This window comes from Euprymna scolopes, chromosome 2 (assembly GCF_053919585.1).
Source record: "Euprymna scolopes isolate OS-2025 chromosome 2, ASM5391958v1, whole genome shotgun sequence".
Taxonomy (NCBI): Eukaryota; Metazoa; Mollusca; class Cephalopoda; order Sepiida; family Sepiolidae; genus Euprymna; species Euprymna scolopes.
Window position 1 is genome coordinate 127,240,283 of NC_136483.1, and position 20,878 is coordinate 127,261,160.

The 20,878-nt window shown below is 34.5% G+C and overlaps 1 protein-coding gene across 3 annotated transcripts in view; it reads left to right on the forward strand.

Moving 5' to 3' along the window:
* LOC145295982 (E3 ubiquitin-protein ligase RNF123-like) overlaps positions 1 to 20,878 on the forward strand; it is a 911,347-nt gene that overhangs the window by 602,929 nt on the left and 287,540 nt on the right. For all 3 annotated transcript variants that reach the window (XM_080141948.1, XM_080141929.1, XM_080141938.1), the window contains 3 exons: positions 4,420 to 4,503; positions 8,851 to 8,958; positions 10,870 to 11,047. In XM_080141948.1, the coding sequence (XP_079998074.1) occupies positions 4,420 to 4,503; positions 8,851 to 8,958; positions 10,870 to 11,047 (370 nt within the window). The remainder of the gene's footprint in view (positions 1 to 4,419; positions 4,504 to 8,850; positions 8,959 to 10,869; positions 11,048 to 20,878) is intronic.

Consider the following 20,878-nt stretch of genomic DNA (forward strand, 5'->3'; position numbering starts at 1 on the left):
GGAGACAAATCTATTGCTTTGATAGTTGGTGAAAAGATAAAGATCTTTGTCATTTTAAAATGATTGTTACGTTGTCGTATCATAAAGGATTGAGTGTTTGATTATCTTATCAGAGTTAATGTCGTTGTGTGTGTGACATGCATTTTCAACATACCTCTGCTTCTTCGATGTTGGTCCATCTGGAATCTCTCATCCTGGAGGGAGACTGGTACTTGTTTTTGGGGACGAAGATTTATTTCACTCCAAGTCAAGAAATTGGTTCTATAGTTTTTTATTCACCTTCCAGATTGATCGCAGAAGAATGGAAAATGAATTTGGCCTGTGTGGTTTCTTCTTCTAGGTCTTATTTCTACCACATCAGCATTCGTCCCCCCCCCCAGCGAAGGGGAGGAGACAACGGCGAAGCCTTCCGCTCTCTTCCAAGTCCCAACCAAATCTCCCCGATTCAGCTAACCTGATCACATGACTCACACACAATCCGATCAGCTGATCTTGACTTCCGGTCAACGTGTCTACACTATAACTCACACTCCTCTCCATCTCTCTCTTTCTCTCTTGATCCATCTTATAACATTCCATCTATCCTTATTTTCAAAACATGTATGCATTTTTAAATTCTAGTACATTTTTTTTTTAATATCTACACACCCCTTGACTAAGAAAGATCAGGCTAAAAAAACTCCTTTAGTCAACCCTTTTCCAACTGACTTCATAATTTTATTTTTTAGACCAGAATCTCTATCTGATCCCCCTGGCATATTCCTTTTGGGTGTAGGGTAGTAGCTCCTATAATTCACGTCAGCTGCTTCATCCAGCCACCCTTATGCCGTAAACTAGAGGTCTCACTTTACCTCTTTCGAAATTGACAACACATTTCGTCCCAAAAGTGCCCTGATCATATCCTTTGCCTGGTTGTTCTATTAAGTATGGCTTTGTTTTCATTTTGTAACTATCTTATCTTTTTCGGTACATCTCAAAGCTCATAATTAATCTTCGTGGTTGGCTTCCAAATTATAAGATATACCTTTTTTTTCACACTGATTCATTTGGATTTCTTTGCTTGGACTCTTGGAATTTTGATGAAGATTTAGAAAATATCACCCTTAGCTAACTAACTCCCAACTTTGTGACATGATTCCTATTTGCGCCTATTCTAGCTATGACCCGGTTTTTGTGATTTTTCTTTTCTCTCATCAGAGCTTCCAAGATCCAGCAGAGATATCCCACATTCATGCATCTCTAAAAAAAATATAAGGTTATATTTTCGTACGTACCTATGGTAGATTTTACTTTTCTCTCACCTCAGCTATATGTGATTTGCCTATGGTACTGCCTCTCACATAGGTCCCTGGTACCTTTAAGGATTCTCGTATCCTCTCTACGCCTGTCTCTAATTAATTAAGCCAAGTCTTACCTCCTGCTTGGAATCGTCACGTGCGACCAGCTTTTTTTTCAAGCACTTAATTACCACAGGGTCCATCTTATTCTCCTACAGGGCATCTTTAATGCTTACCCGGCAAGTTACTTTTCTTGCGAAAAATATTTATGGACTTTAAAAAAAATACAAAAAACAATTTATTAAAAAAGAAAATCTCTCGCTTATCACATCTGTAAAAACTTCTCAAAAATACCCATTTACGTAATTTCTATTTTGGTCCCCTCTCTAAGATTCTAATTTATTTTAAGCCAACTATATCCAGTATCATCTTATTTTTTTCCTAAATAATTTCAATTCTAATGTGTATACCTAATAATGACTATGCATCCGGAGAAAAATCCCGCAAAAAAAAATTCTATAACTATTTCGAGAATTAGAATAAATATCAACTGAACCTTTAACTCTTTCAAAATTTAAGAACTAGTTGACCCTTGTTCAATCCAGTAATGTGTCTTTTTTTCTTATACTGCTTAAATCTTATTTCTTTCTCTTATTCCCAATTTTATTATTATTACTATCGTTATTACTTAATTAACAACATGTAGTTATTTATTAAATTTTTTCATTATTTCAATAAACCCCACAAGGCAAAGATTCACTCTTCCTCCATTCTGCAAAAAAAAAAATACATGTCAAGAACAAGAAAATCCCGCACAATACCGATTCAAGAAACATCAATTAAATAAAAAATAAAAATTTTAAAAATTCTTATAAACATTCACAAAGTCTCATCTCACCAATAATAAAACTCCAAATAACAAAACACAGTTTCATGGAAACCCAATTTTGTCCATGTCATCAATTCTGAGGTTGGCTACATCACCTTTACCACCTCACAGAATATCAAAAATAAAAAATCATAGTCGTTTACAAAAAATCTATAGACATTTACAATTAAAATACATAGTCGTTTCAAAAAAAAAAAAAAATGACTCGCTTATAAACTTCCAGACAATCCTTCACAAAACAAAAGTTCAAATCAATGGAAACTAAAATTGTCCACGTCATCCAACACTAGGGTTTTTTTTAAAGAAAAAAAAAAGAAAAAAAAAATCACATTGTACTTATCCGAGGGATTATTATTATGGTCTCTTCTGCCATTTCCTAAAAAACATACATTTTAACATTTCATAAAACAGTTTACATCGATTTACATACAATTTCCACACCAGAAAAAAAAATCCCTAAGAAAAAAAAAAAAAACATACAATTAGAGAAAAAAAAAATTCACCTTAGCAGAAACTGTCCCTTGTTTCTTCAAAAAAAAGTACACATTGTTTTTCTTAAAAGTATGCGAAGCTTTTACAATTTAAAAATTGCAACATTTTAACTGTATTTAATTGTGTCTTCTAACTCATAACAAATATTTATGATTGACGTATTCTCTCTGGTAATGTGGCAGGTCATTTCACCCACACTCTGTAACTAAAGTTTATATGTTCTATTTCTTCTTTTTTCTTTTTCTTTCATTTTTACACTTTGGCTGTATATTCAAAATCACAATTTGTTATCAGTATGTCGATTGATATATCTTTTTTTTTTTCAATTTCTTCTGTTTGTTTTTTCTACACTGTAACATTCTTTTTTCTTACGTTTTATTTTACACATTGGCTGTAATAATATATTTTTTCCTCTGTGTTTAAAATAGATTATTACAGCCATTATTCAAAATCAACAATTCGTTATCTGTATGTTGATCGAGCAATCTATTTTTTTTCTCTTATTTCTTCTTAATTTAGCATTTTTCGTCTATATTTTGTTTTTTTCATCGTGTTTTTTTTTAAATAGACCCTACGTTGTTTTATTTTTCCTTTAATTTTCTGTATCTTTTCAACTTTTATGTCTAGTATACTATATATTTTTTTTCTTTTCGTTGTGTCTATATAATACTTTTTTTATGGTAACCTACAGGCTCGATTTTTTTTTTTCACACTCTTGTATGAGTGCCCTGGTTCACGTACGCCAAATTGAGCGTTTGTTATATACTGGGTGGAATTAAGATGACGTATATCCTGTATTGTTGTTGTTGTTCATCTTAGGAAGAATCTTAGTGTTTCATCTGGAGACAGGGTACATTCTACTACATGAGCACCAAATTGAGTGTTTGTTACGTTGTCATATCATAAAGGATTGAGTGTTTGATTATCTTATCAGAATTAATGTCGTTGTGTGTGTGACATGCATTTACAACAAACCTCTGCTTCTTCAATATTGGTTCATCTGGAATCTCTCGTCCTGGAGGGAGATTGGTACCTGTTTTTGGGGACGAAGATTTATTTCACTCCAAGACAAGAAATTGGTTCTATAGTTTTTTATTCACCTTCCAGATCGATCACAGAAGAATGGAAAGTTAATTTGGCCTGTGTGGTTTCTTCTTCTAGGTCTTATTTCTACCACGTCAGCGTTTGGCCCCCCCCCCCAGCAAAGGGGAGGAGACAACGGCGAAGCCTTCCGCTCTCTTCCAAGTCCCAACCAAATCTCCCCGATTCAGCTAACCTGATCACATAACTCACACGCAATCCGATCAGCTGATCTTGACTTCCGGTCAACGTGTCTACACTATAACTCACACTCCTCCCCCTCTCTCTCTCTCTTTATCCATCCTATAACATGATCATCTTTTAAAAATATCAAACTAACGATGCATTCAGACCGAAGGATGGTTTGAACACTTTACTGAAACAATAAACGACTGAAATTTAAACCAAGGAACTTTAAACAGCACCTAGATGACTAAAGAATATTGTCATAAGAAAGAGCAATAGCTGAAGAATATCAATGTCCTATTTGCATACATTTCTGAAAATAGTTCAACAGATACATGTTTTAAGATTGATGGACTTTTATTACTTGAAGTTACCTTCATTTTAATATTTGCATCAATATTTTTGTTTGTTAAGTTTTACATATTTTTTGTTTTATATCAAAATTAATTTTTAATTAAATTTTTGTTTTTTTTTGTTTGAAAATACTTTTTCCAGATGAGTACCTTACGAGAACATATGAATGAGTATATTCATTCATTGATGGATACCGAAGAGAAATTGAAACACTGCCCTGAAGATGTAAATATAATTTATATTTGCATTAATTGATGAATATAGACATTGAGTACCTGGATCAAATTCAATTTGGGGTTTAAATTAAATATCAAAATTAGATTATAAATTTATAAAGTTTTTCACATATTTTTATTGAAGGCTATGACAATGTATGATGGTAAATATAAAAAGTGTAAAAATGTGCAGAGAGAAAAATGATAGAAGACTACAAAGATAATGATGTTATCCTGCATGTTTTTATTTGTATTTATTTTCACCCTAATGTTTTTGACGTTAGAATTATTTGCAGTTTTTGAAGTAAATATATTTTTTTGAAACTGAACATGTTGCATGTTTAGTAGTACTTGTAAACTTAACAGACATGTAGGTGAGTCAGGTTAGATGCACATGTACTTCACGGACATGGACATAATGTGACAAATTGACATTAAATTTTGTACATACTCCCAGAAAATACCTGGTCAGGTTATTTTGTCTATAGCACATTAATACATATTCTCTAAAAGGATTTATTGGACCAAAGCATTTATTACTATGATTAAAACTGACAACAGCACTTAAATGACCAGTAATAATCTCTGATAATTGAATTGTAATAGGAAATGTGAACAATTTACAGAGACGACAAAATAAAAACTTGTGTTAGCTTTTTGAGAATAAAATCTGAAAATTATGACTGAACAATTCCCAATCAAAATTGTAAATTTGGGGAGTGATTATTCTGTGAAGACTGAAATCTTGTGAAATGTAGGTCAAATGTAGGTCAACCTTGCATCAAAATCTAATAAGTTAAAAAAAACAAAAATGAGCTCAACTTTTTCCAGCATGAAACAAGATGAATTGTATGCGAAAAGTCACATTACAAAAAAAAAATAAATAAAATTAACAGTTTATTTTGAATTTAAAATTATATTTCTATTTGCTTAAAATCATGTTGTAGCAATCGCATTCACCCCAGTCAAGCTTTTTCCTTGGCCTGCATATCTTGAATTGTGGCAGTCCATGCATAGCATTCCTGAACAAGGTCATACAAGGTGACTAGCACTTGCAATTCCACCATCAAAGATCAACCACCTGTAGACTTGAAAGCTCAGCCAAGCCCCCCTTGATTATTGTTGTCCAGATTATTGGGTGTCCACCGATACGATTGTGCCACCCAGACAGAAAGTTAGGGAGGATTACATCATGAATTAGTTCTTCCTCTGATGATAAGCCATGTGTCCAAACCATTGAAGCAGGACAAAGACTTAAGATTGAGGTGTTATCTGAGAACAGCATTTAAAATCATTAATTTCTATTTGTGGTTTGTTTTATATGTTTTTAAAGAAATTCTATTTTAATTTCTAACAATGGGTTAACATCCATTGTTAAAATATCATAGACATAGCCTCCATCTGTTTTTTTACTGCAAAAGTCGTGCCTTTTAGCATTAAAAAATAGAAACTGACCATTTTCTATGCTGTTCTATAACCTATGTAATATTATTTAAACAGCAAAAAATGCTATTTAAAACTACCATCTATGGCAACACTTCGAATGATCAAGTTCTCTCTGATTCTCTCCTCTGATTTTGATCACGTAGTGCAATGGGGAAAGAAGTGGCTGGTTAATTTTAATGCATCTAAAACCATCTTTCCATCATCAACACTCTTTTTTTTATGACAATTACATTTTCACCCCAAACAAGACACATTGCCACTATCAGGGACATAAGCTGCTGGGTTACTATGTAGGAAGTTGGGCAGCAAGATGTCGGTTTACCTTACACTTGAACTTCTGCATGTCAGTACAGTTGGGGAAGCAGGGACCTGGAATGGAATTCCAATTTCTAGCAGTTCTGGGGAAGAAATTACTGGAGTAGAAAGCTCTCTTACATCTAGGGATCTCTACTGTGTAGGGGTGGGATTTAGCTGCTTGTCGGATTTGTCAAGAGTATTTACATTGTGGGGGCTCATGTACTTGTAGTTTGTTAGAGCATTCACCATTAAAATACTTGTAGACAGGCAGGGGGATGCAACATTTTGTTGGTGGGGCAGAGACTGAAGCTTAGGTGACAGTTCAGACCCTATCAGGTTGGAGACTCTCTTTTGGACCTTGTCTAGGAGCAAAAGACTAGTAGCAGATGCTCCACCCCAAATAGGACAACAATGCTCCATACATGAGCAAATGGTGGCCTTATAGAGGTACAGGATACTTTCGGGCATTAGTAGCTTTCTAGCACGGTAGAGAGAGCCTACCTTCTTTACAGCGGTCCTGGCAATGCTCTCAATGTAATTGTTCCAACTCATGTTTCCTGTGAACGTTAGGCCGAGGAGTTTAAAAGAAGTACTTTCAGATAATGAATCTTTAGCCATTATTATTGGTGGTAGAAAAGATTTCTTGTAATCATTGAAAGAAACAAGTTTAGTCTTGGAAGCACTGAATGTCCCCATTCCACTACAGATTGGAGGTCATCCTCTAGTGTTTCTGCCATTTTCTTAGATATGTGTTCATTTGTTTTTCTGTCGTGCCTGTTATAGAGCGTGGTGTCATCAGCATATATACCCATCTCAGAGGCAGTTTTGTCATGGAGGTCATTTATGAATATTAGGAATAATAGAAGTCCAAGGATAGACCCCTAAGGCACTCCCGCATTTATATCATATTGTTTAGATTTACGATTGTCAAGGACAACCTAGATTTTTCTCTTAACTAAGAAGGATTTAATTATGTGAAGTATTCGTCCAGTGATACCGTTAGATCTGATTTTCCTGAGAAGACCTTCATGCCCTGTCAAAAACCTTAGATATATCTAGAGATACTGCTCTACTGCTTTGTTTAGTAAATGGTATATATGTTCAGAGATTACAGTTAGGATATCTGCTGCGGAACAGGCTTGCCTAAATCCATATTGCTTGGTCAGTCAGAAGTTTAACATCTGTAAGGTGATGGACTAGAGCTTGGTTAATTATGGACTCAAATATTTTGGCGAAAAGTGGAAGGAGGCTAATGGGGCGATAATTTAAGGGTCCGTTCTTTCACCAAAATTCTTGAAAACTGGTACCGCAGAAGCAGTTTTCCAGCAGTCCAGAAAGCAAGATTCATCAAGGCATTTGTTTAAAGTTTGGAGAGAACTAGAAGTACTTCGGCGGAGCATTTTTTTAATAGCACAGCCGGGATAAGATCAGGTCCACATGCTTTTGAAGTGTCAAGGTTTTTTATGATAGCATGCACCTGAGAAGGGGTCATTTTCAGATTGTCTAGCATGGCGTCTGTCTGCAAAGGAAAGTCAGGGAGAGGGTGGTTAACAAGGTCCGGTGTGGAGTTGAAGGAAAACCAACTGGCAAGCATGTTAGCCTTCTCGGTTGGTGAGCAAACCACCTCATGATTGTTGGCTAGTGGGGGAATTGTTGATTGCTCATTCTGATCCCCGTCTGGCATCAATTGAAGTGAATGACTTTCGTCTTGGGAAGGCTCCATGTTTTAACAAGCTTCTAGGTCTGACCTTTACTCCTGATCTGAGATGGAACACGTACATCAAATCTGTTGCCAAGGCTGCTGGAAAAATGGTGTGATCATTCTACCATTCCAGTAGATATCTCACTGCTGATGCAATTCTCTATAAGAAGCAGCTTATCCTGCCTTGACAAAGTTCAAAATAGACTTCGTAGCCTATGAGAGATGCCCTTTTCTCTTCTTTGCAACCTCTTTCCCACAGGAGAGATGTTGCGAGCATGTCTCTGCTTTATCGTTAGTTTCATAGCAAGTGCTCATCTGAGCTCCAATCTATGGTTCCTCTCTGGCCTAACTTTCACAAAAAATACTCATTCAGCTGAAACCACTATCAATAATTTCCCCCACTCTTTATCTGTGCTTAAACCTAAACGTGGATTTCATGAACAAAGTTTCTTTCTTAGAATTGCACGTCTGTGGAACTCCATTCCGTTTTCCTGCTTCCCTATCAGTATGACCATTTTCAAGTTCTTGATGAGCTATTCTTGAATAATCCGATTTACCAAATTTCTACTACTAACAATTACTATAACATTTTTCCATTGACTATTTTACTCATTAACTCTTATCCTCGAGTGACCTCCGGGCCTTGATAACTGATGACTCTTTTGTAAAAAAAAAACAAAGAAAAAACCTAAGCTTGACAAATCAAAGAAAATATTATTTCAGTTTTAACCTGACAGACAAAGCTTCTAATAGGAATGTGAGAACATTTGTAATATCATCCTTAAAAACATTTACTATTCTTTTATTAGTATCTTTATTTCCCATGATGCCTTTCTGTAAAACCTTTTAAAATGCTAAATAAAAAAATAAATTTGTATAGTGTTAGGCTTTATAAAAACCTTGTTTTTTTAGGCTCAAGAGATTCGTGGTGAACTTGAACGTGCTAAATGTGTATTTGAAGAAAAAATTGCTGAGCAAACACGTCAAATGGCTTGGGTTATTGCAGTTATTTATTCAAAGGTAATTTAAAAAGAAAAGCAGTTCTCTTGATTTTTGTTGTTTGATTACATATTTTGTTGCATAGAAAACAGTTATCTCCACTTGGTTTTAGAACTGTTAAAATTTTAATTTAATTCTCACAACTCAGTTCTGTGTTTCTCATTATTTAATGTCTGTTGCAATATTTTTTGTTTAATGTGCCCTCAAAGTTGGAAGATTCTATTTATAAATGCTGTTTATAGTAATTCATGCGCTATCAACCAATCAGAAACCAGAATTGCTTCATAAAAATTAAATCTCTTAACATTCCAGCACATAATTTTTTCATGTCAGCATAATAAGGATCTTTTGCTCTTTGACTGCAAAATTATAAACTGTCCAGAACCTGTACAGAACAGCTGCCCATTGAGAATTCTTTATCTCCAGGACTTGCATAGAATAACTACCCATCAGAAACTCTTCTGAAATTAAACATGGTTTCCAATTCATGAATGTCCATTTCTTATGCTTTTACAATTTTTATTTGCATTATTTTTCCTTGTTATTTATTTATCAATTAAGATTCAGCCAATGTGCCCTTCATAGTTGAAAAATACATAATATAAAAGATCAAAATTGCATGTCTTCACTAACTACTGGATCACTTTTTGGCATTTTGTTGGTGGTGGGGACTTACAATTTGTCAACTACAACCGTATGCAGAGTGGTATGATCTCGCCTTCTGAAAACAGGGCTACCTGTATTCAGTTGATATTTGAATGAGATCCTGATGGTTGAGCGGTTCGTAGCCTGGTTGCATAAATGGTCACATGACTGGCAACAATATTATCTTTACCTTTACCAAAAACTTTGGTAAACCATGTAAGTGTTAAAAGACAATGGCAAAGATCAATCAATTATTCAGATGGAACATGTTTCTATAACATTAACAAGATGAAAGTAAAAGAAAAACAAAAAATATGGCTAAAACTCAACAATGTGTTTTGTATCGCTGAGATGAAAGGAATAATGGTGTGTCTCCCTCCCCAACATCTCACACAAAATAGTGAGCAAGAAAGATGTAAAAAAAAAACAAGCACATTTACATGGAAACTGAAAACTGGAATAAAAAATTTCAGAAATCAGGCAAATAATAATAGAAAAATCAGAAAAGCTTACTTCAATATGCCTGACATCTCCAGTTCAGATAGCAAGTAGAAATTTAAACCAGAGAAAAGCAATTTATTTGAATGAATAGAAAACTTTTTCCAAGATTCTTGGGCATCAAAACCTTAGAAAGAAAAAAAAAAGGCAGTGAACTATCTGTTTCTGATCAAAATAAATATCACAAAATAAACCTAAGAGTAAAAAAATGAAAAATGCAAATCTACTTGTTGAAGTAGATAACTACAGAAATGTACAAACTATTGAAAATATTTCAGACACATTGTAAAGTTTTTGCTCATGAAAATAACAAAAATTTAAATAAAATTCATTTTACTTTATCAAACAAGATTTCATGAAACAACTCTCGCTTATCAACATATTTGACTGAAGATCTTTCATTAATTCCAAGGTTTGTATGTTTTTTATTTAGTAATTATTTGATAGAACTTTTATAAATGAGGAATGCATCTGAATCTGCAAATTGTGATATTTTTACTCATTTCATTCTGTTTTAATTTAGTTTCCTCACAGAGGGATCACATGAAGGTTCCCAACATCTCATGTATGTTTATATGAATCCAACACATCAAATTATCTCATTCAGGTGAATTATTTTATAGATGAGGGAAGAGAGCATAGACCCCCCCCCCCAGGTTGGAAAACACATTGATTTCAGCATTTTATGGTCTCTGACCACTTAGATCCATGATAAATTTTAAAAGTTCTGATTACAATTTGTTCTTGTCTTATAAATTATAATTAACTATTTTCTTTCTGCTTTACCAGGCCAAACAAATTGATGTTGCATGGATATTTCGAGTGGTCCTCAAAACAGTCTTAAAGGCTTCCGCCTTCAAACAACTCTTTCAGTTCCTACCAGAATTTTATATTGATACATGCATCAACACTTACAATGCCCTCAAAAATTATTTCCATCCGACAGCAAATTTTAGTGAATTACCAGGTAAGACCAAGAAAAACAAAAAACATTGACTGAGAAATCCATCGCGAGGATGTTTCAAGGTCAGTTCTCAGTAATCATCACTTGTTTCATTTTTTGACAATATCATGCACTTTGAACCAGTAATCTGGCCTTTGTTTGATTGGAAGCCCTCCTTACTTTCATATTTCTGTGTGTGTGTGTGTACACATACACAGAAATATGAAAGTAATATATAGACATGCACACATACACACACATGATTATGCACTGATTAGCCATCAGTACTGATGGTTTCGAGTAGGCTTTTAAGATACCATCCCTTCAGCAGAGAAATGGACCAATAGCACAATATGAACAAATTTGGAGATATGCCTCAGAAATCATTGATTGGCTAATAATTACATAATTGTATGATATAAGCATAAAAATATATTATGCTCTTATTAATATATTGACCATTGTAATTATTCCTTTATACACGTGTGTGTGTGTGTGTGTTAATTTTCAAGTATAACAACATTTTACGTAATGATGTGATACTAGTGTGAAACCTTTAAGTGTGAGGAACAGATTTGACTTTTTAGGATTGATAAACTTTTATAGATCATACCACAGATGTGACAGTGCCATAATGTAAGCCATTTCATCCTGCTACACATGCACTGCTGGGTGATTCACCAAACCTGCATGTGACAAGATTACCAAAGTAAGTTTTAGTTATCACACTTCATCACTGTGTTTAAAGAGTTTTTTGATACTGCTCGCTACATACAGAGTGACTAAAAAAAATGGGCCCCAACTCTAATTAGGCCCCATTTCTTAGTGTTTTGTACGAATGAAATGAAACTTTGGTCATAACTAGTTCATTATATTCAAAATATCACATTAAAACGCCAGGGTCTTTGGCCTTTTTTTCTTCGTTCTATAGCATATGTTCTAGATGGCCTTAGATGGCTTAGGTCCAGACTATGGGGTGCCCACTCAAAATCAGTCTTGAGACTGATCACTCGGTCTCCAAAGTTATCTTTCAGCCAATCTTGGGACAGATTTGAGGTGTGAGAACTTGCTCCATCCTGCTGGAACCAGAACTTGCTCATGAGCGACGGGTAGATGGTCTGGAGATCACTCTTGAAGGTTTTGAGGATCTCTATATACCACTCCTTGGTGACTGTCACTGCTGCGCCAGATTCTTCGATGAAGATTGGTCCGATGATGCTTCTGGCCGAGATTGCAGCCTACACCGGGCACTTAGGAGAGTGCAGGGGCTTGGTGGCTACTTCATTGGGTCTGGAGGACCCCCAGAAGACATTTGTCTTGGAGTTCGTCTTTCCATCAAGATGGAAGTGGGCTTCATCTGAGGTCCAAAGGAGGTTAAGGAAACTTGGTGTCTCCTCGAACTTCTCGAGCATCTTGACTGCCATAGCCCTCCTCTGCTTCTTTTCTGAGGCTGTAAGGGTCTGCAGCGTCTCTCCTGCAAGTCTCACAGGACATACCGAGGAACTGACTTCGATTACGCACAGAGCGTTTCGGACTTTGCTGGAGAGACTCTCTCACTCTTTCGACCAGCTCAGCTGTTCGCTTCTTGGGACGTCCCGAGTGGCTTGGACGGTTCTCTCTGGCAGCGTTGAGGTTCTCCACGGTCCCATACTTCTCGAAGTGGTCCACCCAGTTCTGAATTCTGCTTTTGGATGGAGCCTTTTCACATTCGAACTGATGCATGTAACTGTCCTGGGTTTTCTTAAACGAGCCTGTCTTGTAGTAAAATTTAACACAGTGTATTCTTTGTCCCAGCTCCCACTGGGGTCTTGGTGTACTCACGGTCACTGATTCTGCCATGTCTGTACACAGGGCCCGTTTTTTTTGGGGGGGGGGGTCACCCTGTATATAGTTGGTAACTTACATAAAGATTACATAAAAAGTAACAGGATTTATAATGACATGATGGCCACTATCAGTAACTATGAACCCTATGACAGACAGAAAGTCTAATGACCAGTAGTCATTTCAGTAATAGATGTTTTCCTTCTCCAAGATGTTACCTTAATGAAGGCTAAAGATAACATTTTCTCTTGAGTACATATATAGTAATAAAATTAAGCTGAAAAATAAATTTTCAATGATAAGGCAAACCTATCTGGATAAAAGTCTCTATTCGGTTAAGAATAGAATAAGTTAAAGAGATAAACAGTAAAGTTATATAGGACCTTTATTACAATATCAAGTCAATAAGGGTTACAGAAAGGGGAATAGAGGGAGAAACCTCTTTAGGCCATGGCATTTCAAAGCTAAATATTTCTCATTAGAAGAGGAGAAAAAGCCAGCATAATATAAATCTAAATTTGTATAATGTTTAAAAACATTCAAATTAGAAATGGAAAATCTTTTCACATTAGAATTGGAAAAAATATTTCAGAGGAGGGGGTGTAATATGATGGGAATAAAAGAGAAGAGACAGAAAAAATAAACAAAATCTAAAAAAAATTATATAAAATTATACAAAAAAAATATTTTTTCCATTTCTAATCTGAACGTTTTTAAAGTTGTGGTCTTTTTACCATTACATTTGTATAATGCCTTTTCTCCATTTTATTGATTTTCACACACATATATACACAGTTACACACATATTCATAAACATACATATACATGCACAATTACACCCACCTATATTCATATACATTCACATACATATCCAGGTCTACATAAGTACAACCAGGTATACATATCTCTACATATACCTAATGTGCAAAACAGTGCTGTTATATACTTTTAAACTTGTTGTTGCTAGAATCATTATGAGACAAGTAATATTAGCAAACTTGGTCACTGTTATTTTAATTTTATTATATACCTAAGTATCAAAATTTTACCCATCCCTTATTTATACTAAGTTTAGATAATTCTCACTCCATCTATTATCCTGGTGCTACCAGATAGGCTGTCTATTGGCTTCCTGAGACGAAATGCACCTACATTAAGTTTCCTTTTGTTTTTCTATTCTCTTTTTTTTCCTTTTTTTTTTTTTCTCTTAATTGTGTTCTACAAAACCCAAAACAAAAACAACAGCTTTTTCCCTTCTGTCTTTTTTTTTCTTCCCCTACTTCCCAACCGGCCCTGTCGGTGGGGCATTAGAATACACCGACTGCCCCCCTGCAGAGAGTAAAAATCTCTCAATGGGGCCACCTGTTGACCATGGGTGGCAACCTGTAATGCCTAAGGATGGGATCCTGGTGGTTGAGCAAATCATGTTCAAGGTCCTATTAGGACATGAGGTGCAACACGCCACTTTGGCCCTTACTTGGGTTGAGACAGGTGGTTGGATAGGCCCAATCCAATCAATCGGTTGGTCATGACTAGCACTAAATCAGACAAACACAACAAGAAAATATGCTCGCACTCCCCACATTAGGCAAAAACTGATTTAGTAAGCGGTGGCTGGAGGGTCAATCAACTTGTTGAAGAATGGATAAAACACGGCTGGAAAACCAACATCTTTTCTAGAAATGAGGCCATTAGAAAGGACGAAAGAAACACGGGTGCTTGAGTCTATCAGCAGGAAGAGTATACTTTTCCTGTATCCTTGTTGTGTTGGGCCGAATGGGTTTCCCCCCCAACACTTCCCAAATAGGGCTCCGAGGCGGGTGGGGAGCAGGAGAAATGAAAAATTCAAAATATTTAAATGGCAAATAAAAAGCCTCAGAAAAGAAACCATTGTGAAGTTTCAGACAAATCTAGTTCAGATTCAGAAACAGAATCACAATACCAAAATCTTGTGCAAAATCTACCTTTTTTTATAATCATTGAAGCAACCGAAGGAGAACCGATAACAAAAGTGTCCCCCTTCAAAATAGAGAAAATTTTCTCGAGTATCAAACCAAAAATGGTCAAAAAACTAAATAACGGCACACTACTAGTGGAAGTAGAAAGCCAAAAGCAAATAACAGAAATCTTTAAATGGAGACTTTTTAATAACCAAAAAGTAAAAATCTACCCCCACAAAACTTTGAATACTAGTAAAGGAGTAATCAGGAGTTCAGAACTATCACTATGCTCCTTGGAAGAAATTAAAACTAACCTAAAAAATCAAAACGTTACCGATGTAAAAAGGATCCAAATTAAAAAATATGGTGAAACCATCGGTACAAACTCTTATATTCTAACCTTTAATACCCATCAAATCTCGAGTAAGATCAAAATAGGATAAGAAAAAAATCAATATAGAACCGTACATACCAAACCCTCTCAGATGCTACAACTGTCAAAGGTACGGACATCATCGAGACCGGTGCACACGCTCTCCAGTATGCATGAGGTGTGGAGAAAATGAAACCCACACAGATTGCCAAAAAGATCCAAAATGTATTAACTGCCAAAAAGGCCATAGTGCAAATTCAAAAGAATGTGACAAATGGAAGAAAGAAAAAGAAATTATTAAAATAAAATATACAAAAAATATAACCTTCCAAGAAGCTCGTAACCTAGCTGGAAATATAAAATACTCAGAAATAACAAAAAAAAAACCCACCGAACCAAATAACCAAACAACAAAAGCAGACCTATTAAACATCAAACCAGAAATCATTAAATTACTCAATGAAGTAAGGGAACTAATGGAAGAATTCAAAAAAGCTATAAAACAAATAAACAATGAAAATAAAGATTACAAAACTGAACAAAACTCCCAAACCAAAACTCAACCCAAAAGACCCACAAAACCCCAAAGTGCTACAACACCCACAGAAACAACCCCTCTAACCGAAAAAAAAAAAAAAAACAGACACCAAAAAGTGCCCATGAAGGAAAAGGAAACAAACCACCAACCAACAAAGAAATTAAAACCAAAATAAACAGACCACATTCATCTTCCAGACCAAGAGACTCAATCTAAAACAGATTTGAGGAAATGGACACTGAAGATCGAAGATCAGACACAACGACTAACAAAAGTCAAAAACAAATACATAAAATCTAATCATGACCCAAAAAATCATCCAATGGAACTGCAGGGGCCTAAAACCCAACATAAATGACTTATTACTTCTTATAACAAACCATCAACCAGCCATCATATGTCTCCAAGAAACCTTTTTAAAAGCTAAAGATAAAATATAAAAAACTACAAACAATACAACCACATCCACAACACCCAACAGAGAGCCTCTGGAGGATTATCTATACTTATTAGAAATAATATCCGACAAAGCAAAATAGATCTAAACACTAATATTCAAGCCATTGCTGCAGCAGCCACACTACAGAGAACTATAAATATCTGCACTATCTACATCCCACCCCAAGATCCAATAGACGAAGCAGAGCTGAACAAAATAATAAATCAGTTACCCAAACCCTTCTTACTGTTAGGTGATTTCAATAATCACAATGATATATGGGGATCTGCATACTCGGATAAGAAAGGGAAGAATCTTGAAAAAATTATTAACAACAATGACTTGTGTATATTAAACAATAAATCCAACACATACCTTCATCCCGCTTCAGGCACCTACTCAGCATTAGATTTATCTTTGTGTGACCCTACTATCCTCATGGACTATAACTGGAAGGTTCTAGAAGATTCATGGGGTAGCGACCATTTTCCAGTGATTTTTAACAAATCTAAAAGAAAAAAAAAACCCATCTCTCCCAATGGAAAATAAAAAAAGCAAATTGGGAGGAATATAAAAAAAAATGCCAACAAAAACTCTCAGAGGAGGAAAACCCAAATAAATCCATAGAATATTTCTCTAAAACTTTACTAGCCATTGCACATGAATGCATACCTAGAAGTAGCAGAACAAACAAACAACAAAGACTCTGGTTTAATAACGAATGCCAAAAACCAATTCGTCAACGTAAAGCTGCCTTACGAAAATTCAACTCCCAACCAACAAAGTACAATTTAAACCTTTTTAAGCAAAAAAGAGCAATGGCTCGTAAAGTTATTAGAGAAGCAAAAAGAACCTCATGGAAAGATTATATAAATAAAATAAACTCAAATACAAACCCCAAACAAGTGTGGAACATGGTAAGGAAAATTTCGGGCAAAAACTCACCCTCCCCTTTAAATCATCTCCTACAAAACGACATCAAAATAACGGAGACAAAAAATATTGTGAATCTTCTTGCTGAAACCTTTCAAAACAATTCCTCCAGGAAAAATCAATCCTTCCAAAAGATAAAACAAGATACAGAAAAAAAGATAAATAAATTAAATTTCAACTCCAACAACAAAGAAGTATACAACTATCCTTTTACTAAAAATGAACTCTTAAAAGCCATAAATGAAGCACATAATACAGCTACTGGGGCGGATGAGATACATTATGAGTTTCTGAAACAACTTCCTTCCAAATCTATAACACATCCCTAAACCAGAGAAACACAATTCAGATCCACAAAATTTCAGACCAATTGCATTGACAAGTTGTCTCTGCAAAACATTTGAAAGAATGATAAATAAACGACTGAATTGGTATCTGGAAACGAACGACTCAATTGCCAACCTACAAAGTGGTTTTAGAAACAACAGAGGAACAATGGACAACATAGTCCGATTGGAGACCTTTATCAAAGAAGCATTCATTAAAAAAGAACATGCAATAGCTGTCTTTTTTGATTTAGAAAAGGCATATGATACAACATGGCGACAGGGTATAATTAAAGACCTTTACAACCTTGGATTAAAGGGCAGACTACCCATACTGATAAAAGATTTTCTATCTGATAGAAGTTTTAAAGTAAGAATCGGACCCAACCTATCAGACACAAAAATACAGGAAGAAGGAGTCCCACAAGGATGCATTTTATCAGTTACGCTATTTAATATAAAAATTAATAATATTGTAAATTGTCTAAACAATGGGATAAATGGCTCCTTATATGTGGATGACCTTGTAATCTGCCATAGATCCACAAATATTCATACTGCAGAATGCCAACTACAAATGTGCATAAACAAACTAACACAATGGACGACAGAAAATGGCTTTAAATTTTCAACAATCAAAACTGTGTCCATTTCTGTAATCATAGAAAAATGCACAATGACCCTATTCTCAATCTAAAAGGAACAAAAATTGAAATAGCTGATCAACATAAATTTTTGGGACTTATTTTTGATAAAAAGTTCCTTCATCCCTCACTTAAAATATTTAAAACAAAAATGTTTCAAGACTACAACTATTAAGGGTTATAGCAAATACTGAGTGGGGATCAGATTGCTCATCACTCTTAAAATTATATAGAACTCTGATAAGAACCAAACTAGATTATGGAAGCTTCATATATGGTTTAACCAGAAAAAGTTACCTTAAAACTCTAGATTCTATCCATCACACAGGATTAAGACTTGCTCTGGGTGCATTCAAAACCTCTCCGACAGAAAGCTTATATGCTGAAGCCTATGAACCTCTACTAAAATTGAGACGTGAAAAATTAGGCTTACAATATTATCTAAAATTAAAATCAAACCCCAAAAATTCTGCCTATCAATGCACTTTCAATCCCAACTACACACATCTATTCAAACAAAAAGAAAATGCAATTAAACCCTTTGGTTTCTACATGGAAGAAACAATAAAACCACTTACAGACAACTCAATAGATCAAGCCAGCATCCACGAGGAAAATTTCCCAGAACTCCCACCCTGGCTGTTAAATCAACCTAAAGTCATACTAGACTTGACAATATATCCTAAATCCAATACTCACCCTGCAGACTATAGAGAAAAACTAAGCAACATTCTGGATACTTACCCAAATTGGACACACATTTACACTGATGTTTCCAAAGATCAAAACAAAGTGGGATGTGCCGCTATTTCAGAAAACAGTATTCAGCAGAAAAGGTTACCAAATAACTCCTCTATCTATAGTGTAGAAATTACAGCCATAAACCTGACTCTAGATATTATCATCAACCAAAACTCAAAAAAATTTATAATATTTGTAGACTCATTATTAGTATTAGAAGCAATAAAAAAATCAAAAATTAAACAATCCCCTACTATCAAACTGTTACAAAAGATCCATTCTATCCTGCAACACAAAACTTTCTTCTTTTGTTGGATTCCCAGTCACTACGGTTTCCGTGGAAATGATAAAGCTGGCATGGTGGCCAAAAAATTCCTTAAAGCTACAAATAAACGACATAAAGATCCCATATACGAATTACAAATATTCAATAAACAGTTTTATCACAAAGAAATGGCAACAAAATTGGAACAATTGCCAAAACAACAACCTCTTCCAAATTACCCCTATACTTAAAAAGAAAAAAAAAAAACCTTCTAGATACCAGAAAATCATGTAAAGAAGTAGTCTTATCACGTATCCGGATAGGACACACATGCATAACTCATTCCCACATACTAAAAAGTGAAGAACCTCCTAAATGTATACCATGTCACGAACCTTATACAGTGAAACACTTTTTACTTGACTATGACCTCACACAAATTTGTCAACACTACTACAAGCTTAAACAACTCTTTGATAAAGAAAATCCTAAAACCATTCTAAATTTCTTGAAACAAACAAATCTTTACCATAAAATATAAAAACCATCAAATAACAAAATATACCAAAACATTGGCCGAATATACCCAGCGAAAATCGATTCTGAAAATATAAAAAACTGTAATCTTGTATACAGCATTAAATGACCCAAAGAAGGTTGATATGCCGGTTAAACAAACAAACAAACAAACTGCATCTATTATCCAGGAGTGATATAGTTTCTGGAAGGACTAGTTTCCTCTGGGATGCTATGGTGGATTCACTAGCTTATTTTTAGATTTATCTAAAGTGAAATGTTTTAAAAGCCTACAGCTAAATCCTATTTCATCACTTTGGTTAAGTAATTTAGCTTTGTCTGAGAATGTAATTATAGCTAATTTATCATTAATACAAAGAAGACAAGTAGGCGTTGCAGCAATCTTTAAGACCCTGCATCTTAATACAGGTATTAGGTAATGTTCTTTAAGGGATAGTACATGTTTGTATAATGATGTGCCCACACCACTATCTGGGTTATTAAATGGCATTTTATAGTTTCTATATGTTGTTTAAAATTCAGTACTTGGCTTGCCTCCATAATATTTTACTTGATTAAGATTGTTTTGGGGGAATACAATACCAACATAAACCACATTTTTAGTTTAACATTTTTCTCATAATGGGCATCCATTTTTATTTCTACAGTTACACTTTTACTGTTGTTATTGCTATTTTGTGTATTAATCATTTTGTGTATTTTGTGTTATTGCTATTTTGTGTATTAATCATTTTGTGTATTTTGTGTTATTGCTATTTTGTGTATTTTGTGTTATTGCTATTTTGTATATTAATCATCATGATTTAGTATTTTCTTATTATGGTTCTTAATAATTCTTTCTACAACTGTAGCTAAGTTTCAGTGTTTTTGTTAAATATTTTATATAGTGGATTATTTACCTGAAAGTGCCGATTTAAAAGATTAAAGAATGTATGTCCAATTTTAATTTTTAATAATAGATTGAGTGAGGGCATATACTAGATAATTTTCCTATGTCCATTTTTCCTTCTTATATTGCTACTGTTGTTGTACTCATTTTTTGTATTAACTTAACCACTATTAGAGCATTGTTGTATGTGTGACTATTATTGTTGAAAATTTCTACCATAAAGAAATTATTACTAATTCTATGGCTGATTGATATAAATATATTGGGTCATAGTTTTCTTTATGAATAAGGTTGAATATATCATCTAGAAAGTTAGTAATTTTGATTCTTGCCATCTGTCAACTTCATATTTTTATAATTTTTTTTTTTTAAATTCTTTTTCAGCTTTTGAGTTATTGGTATTTCT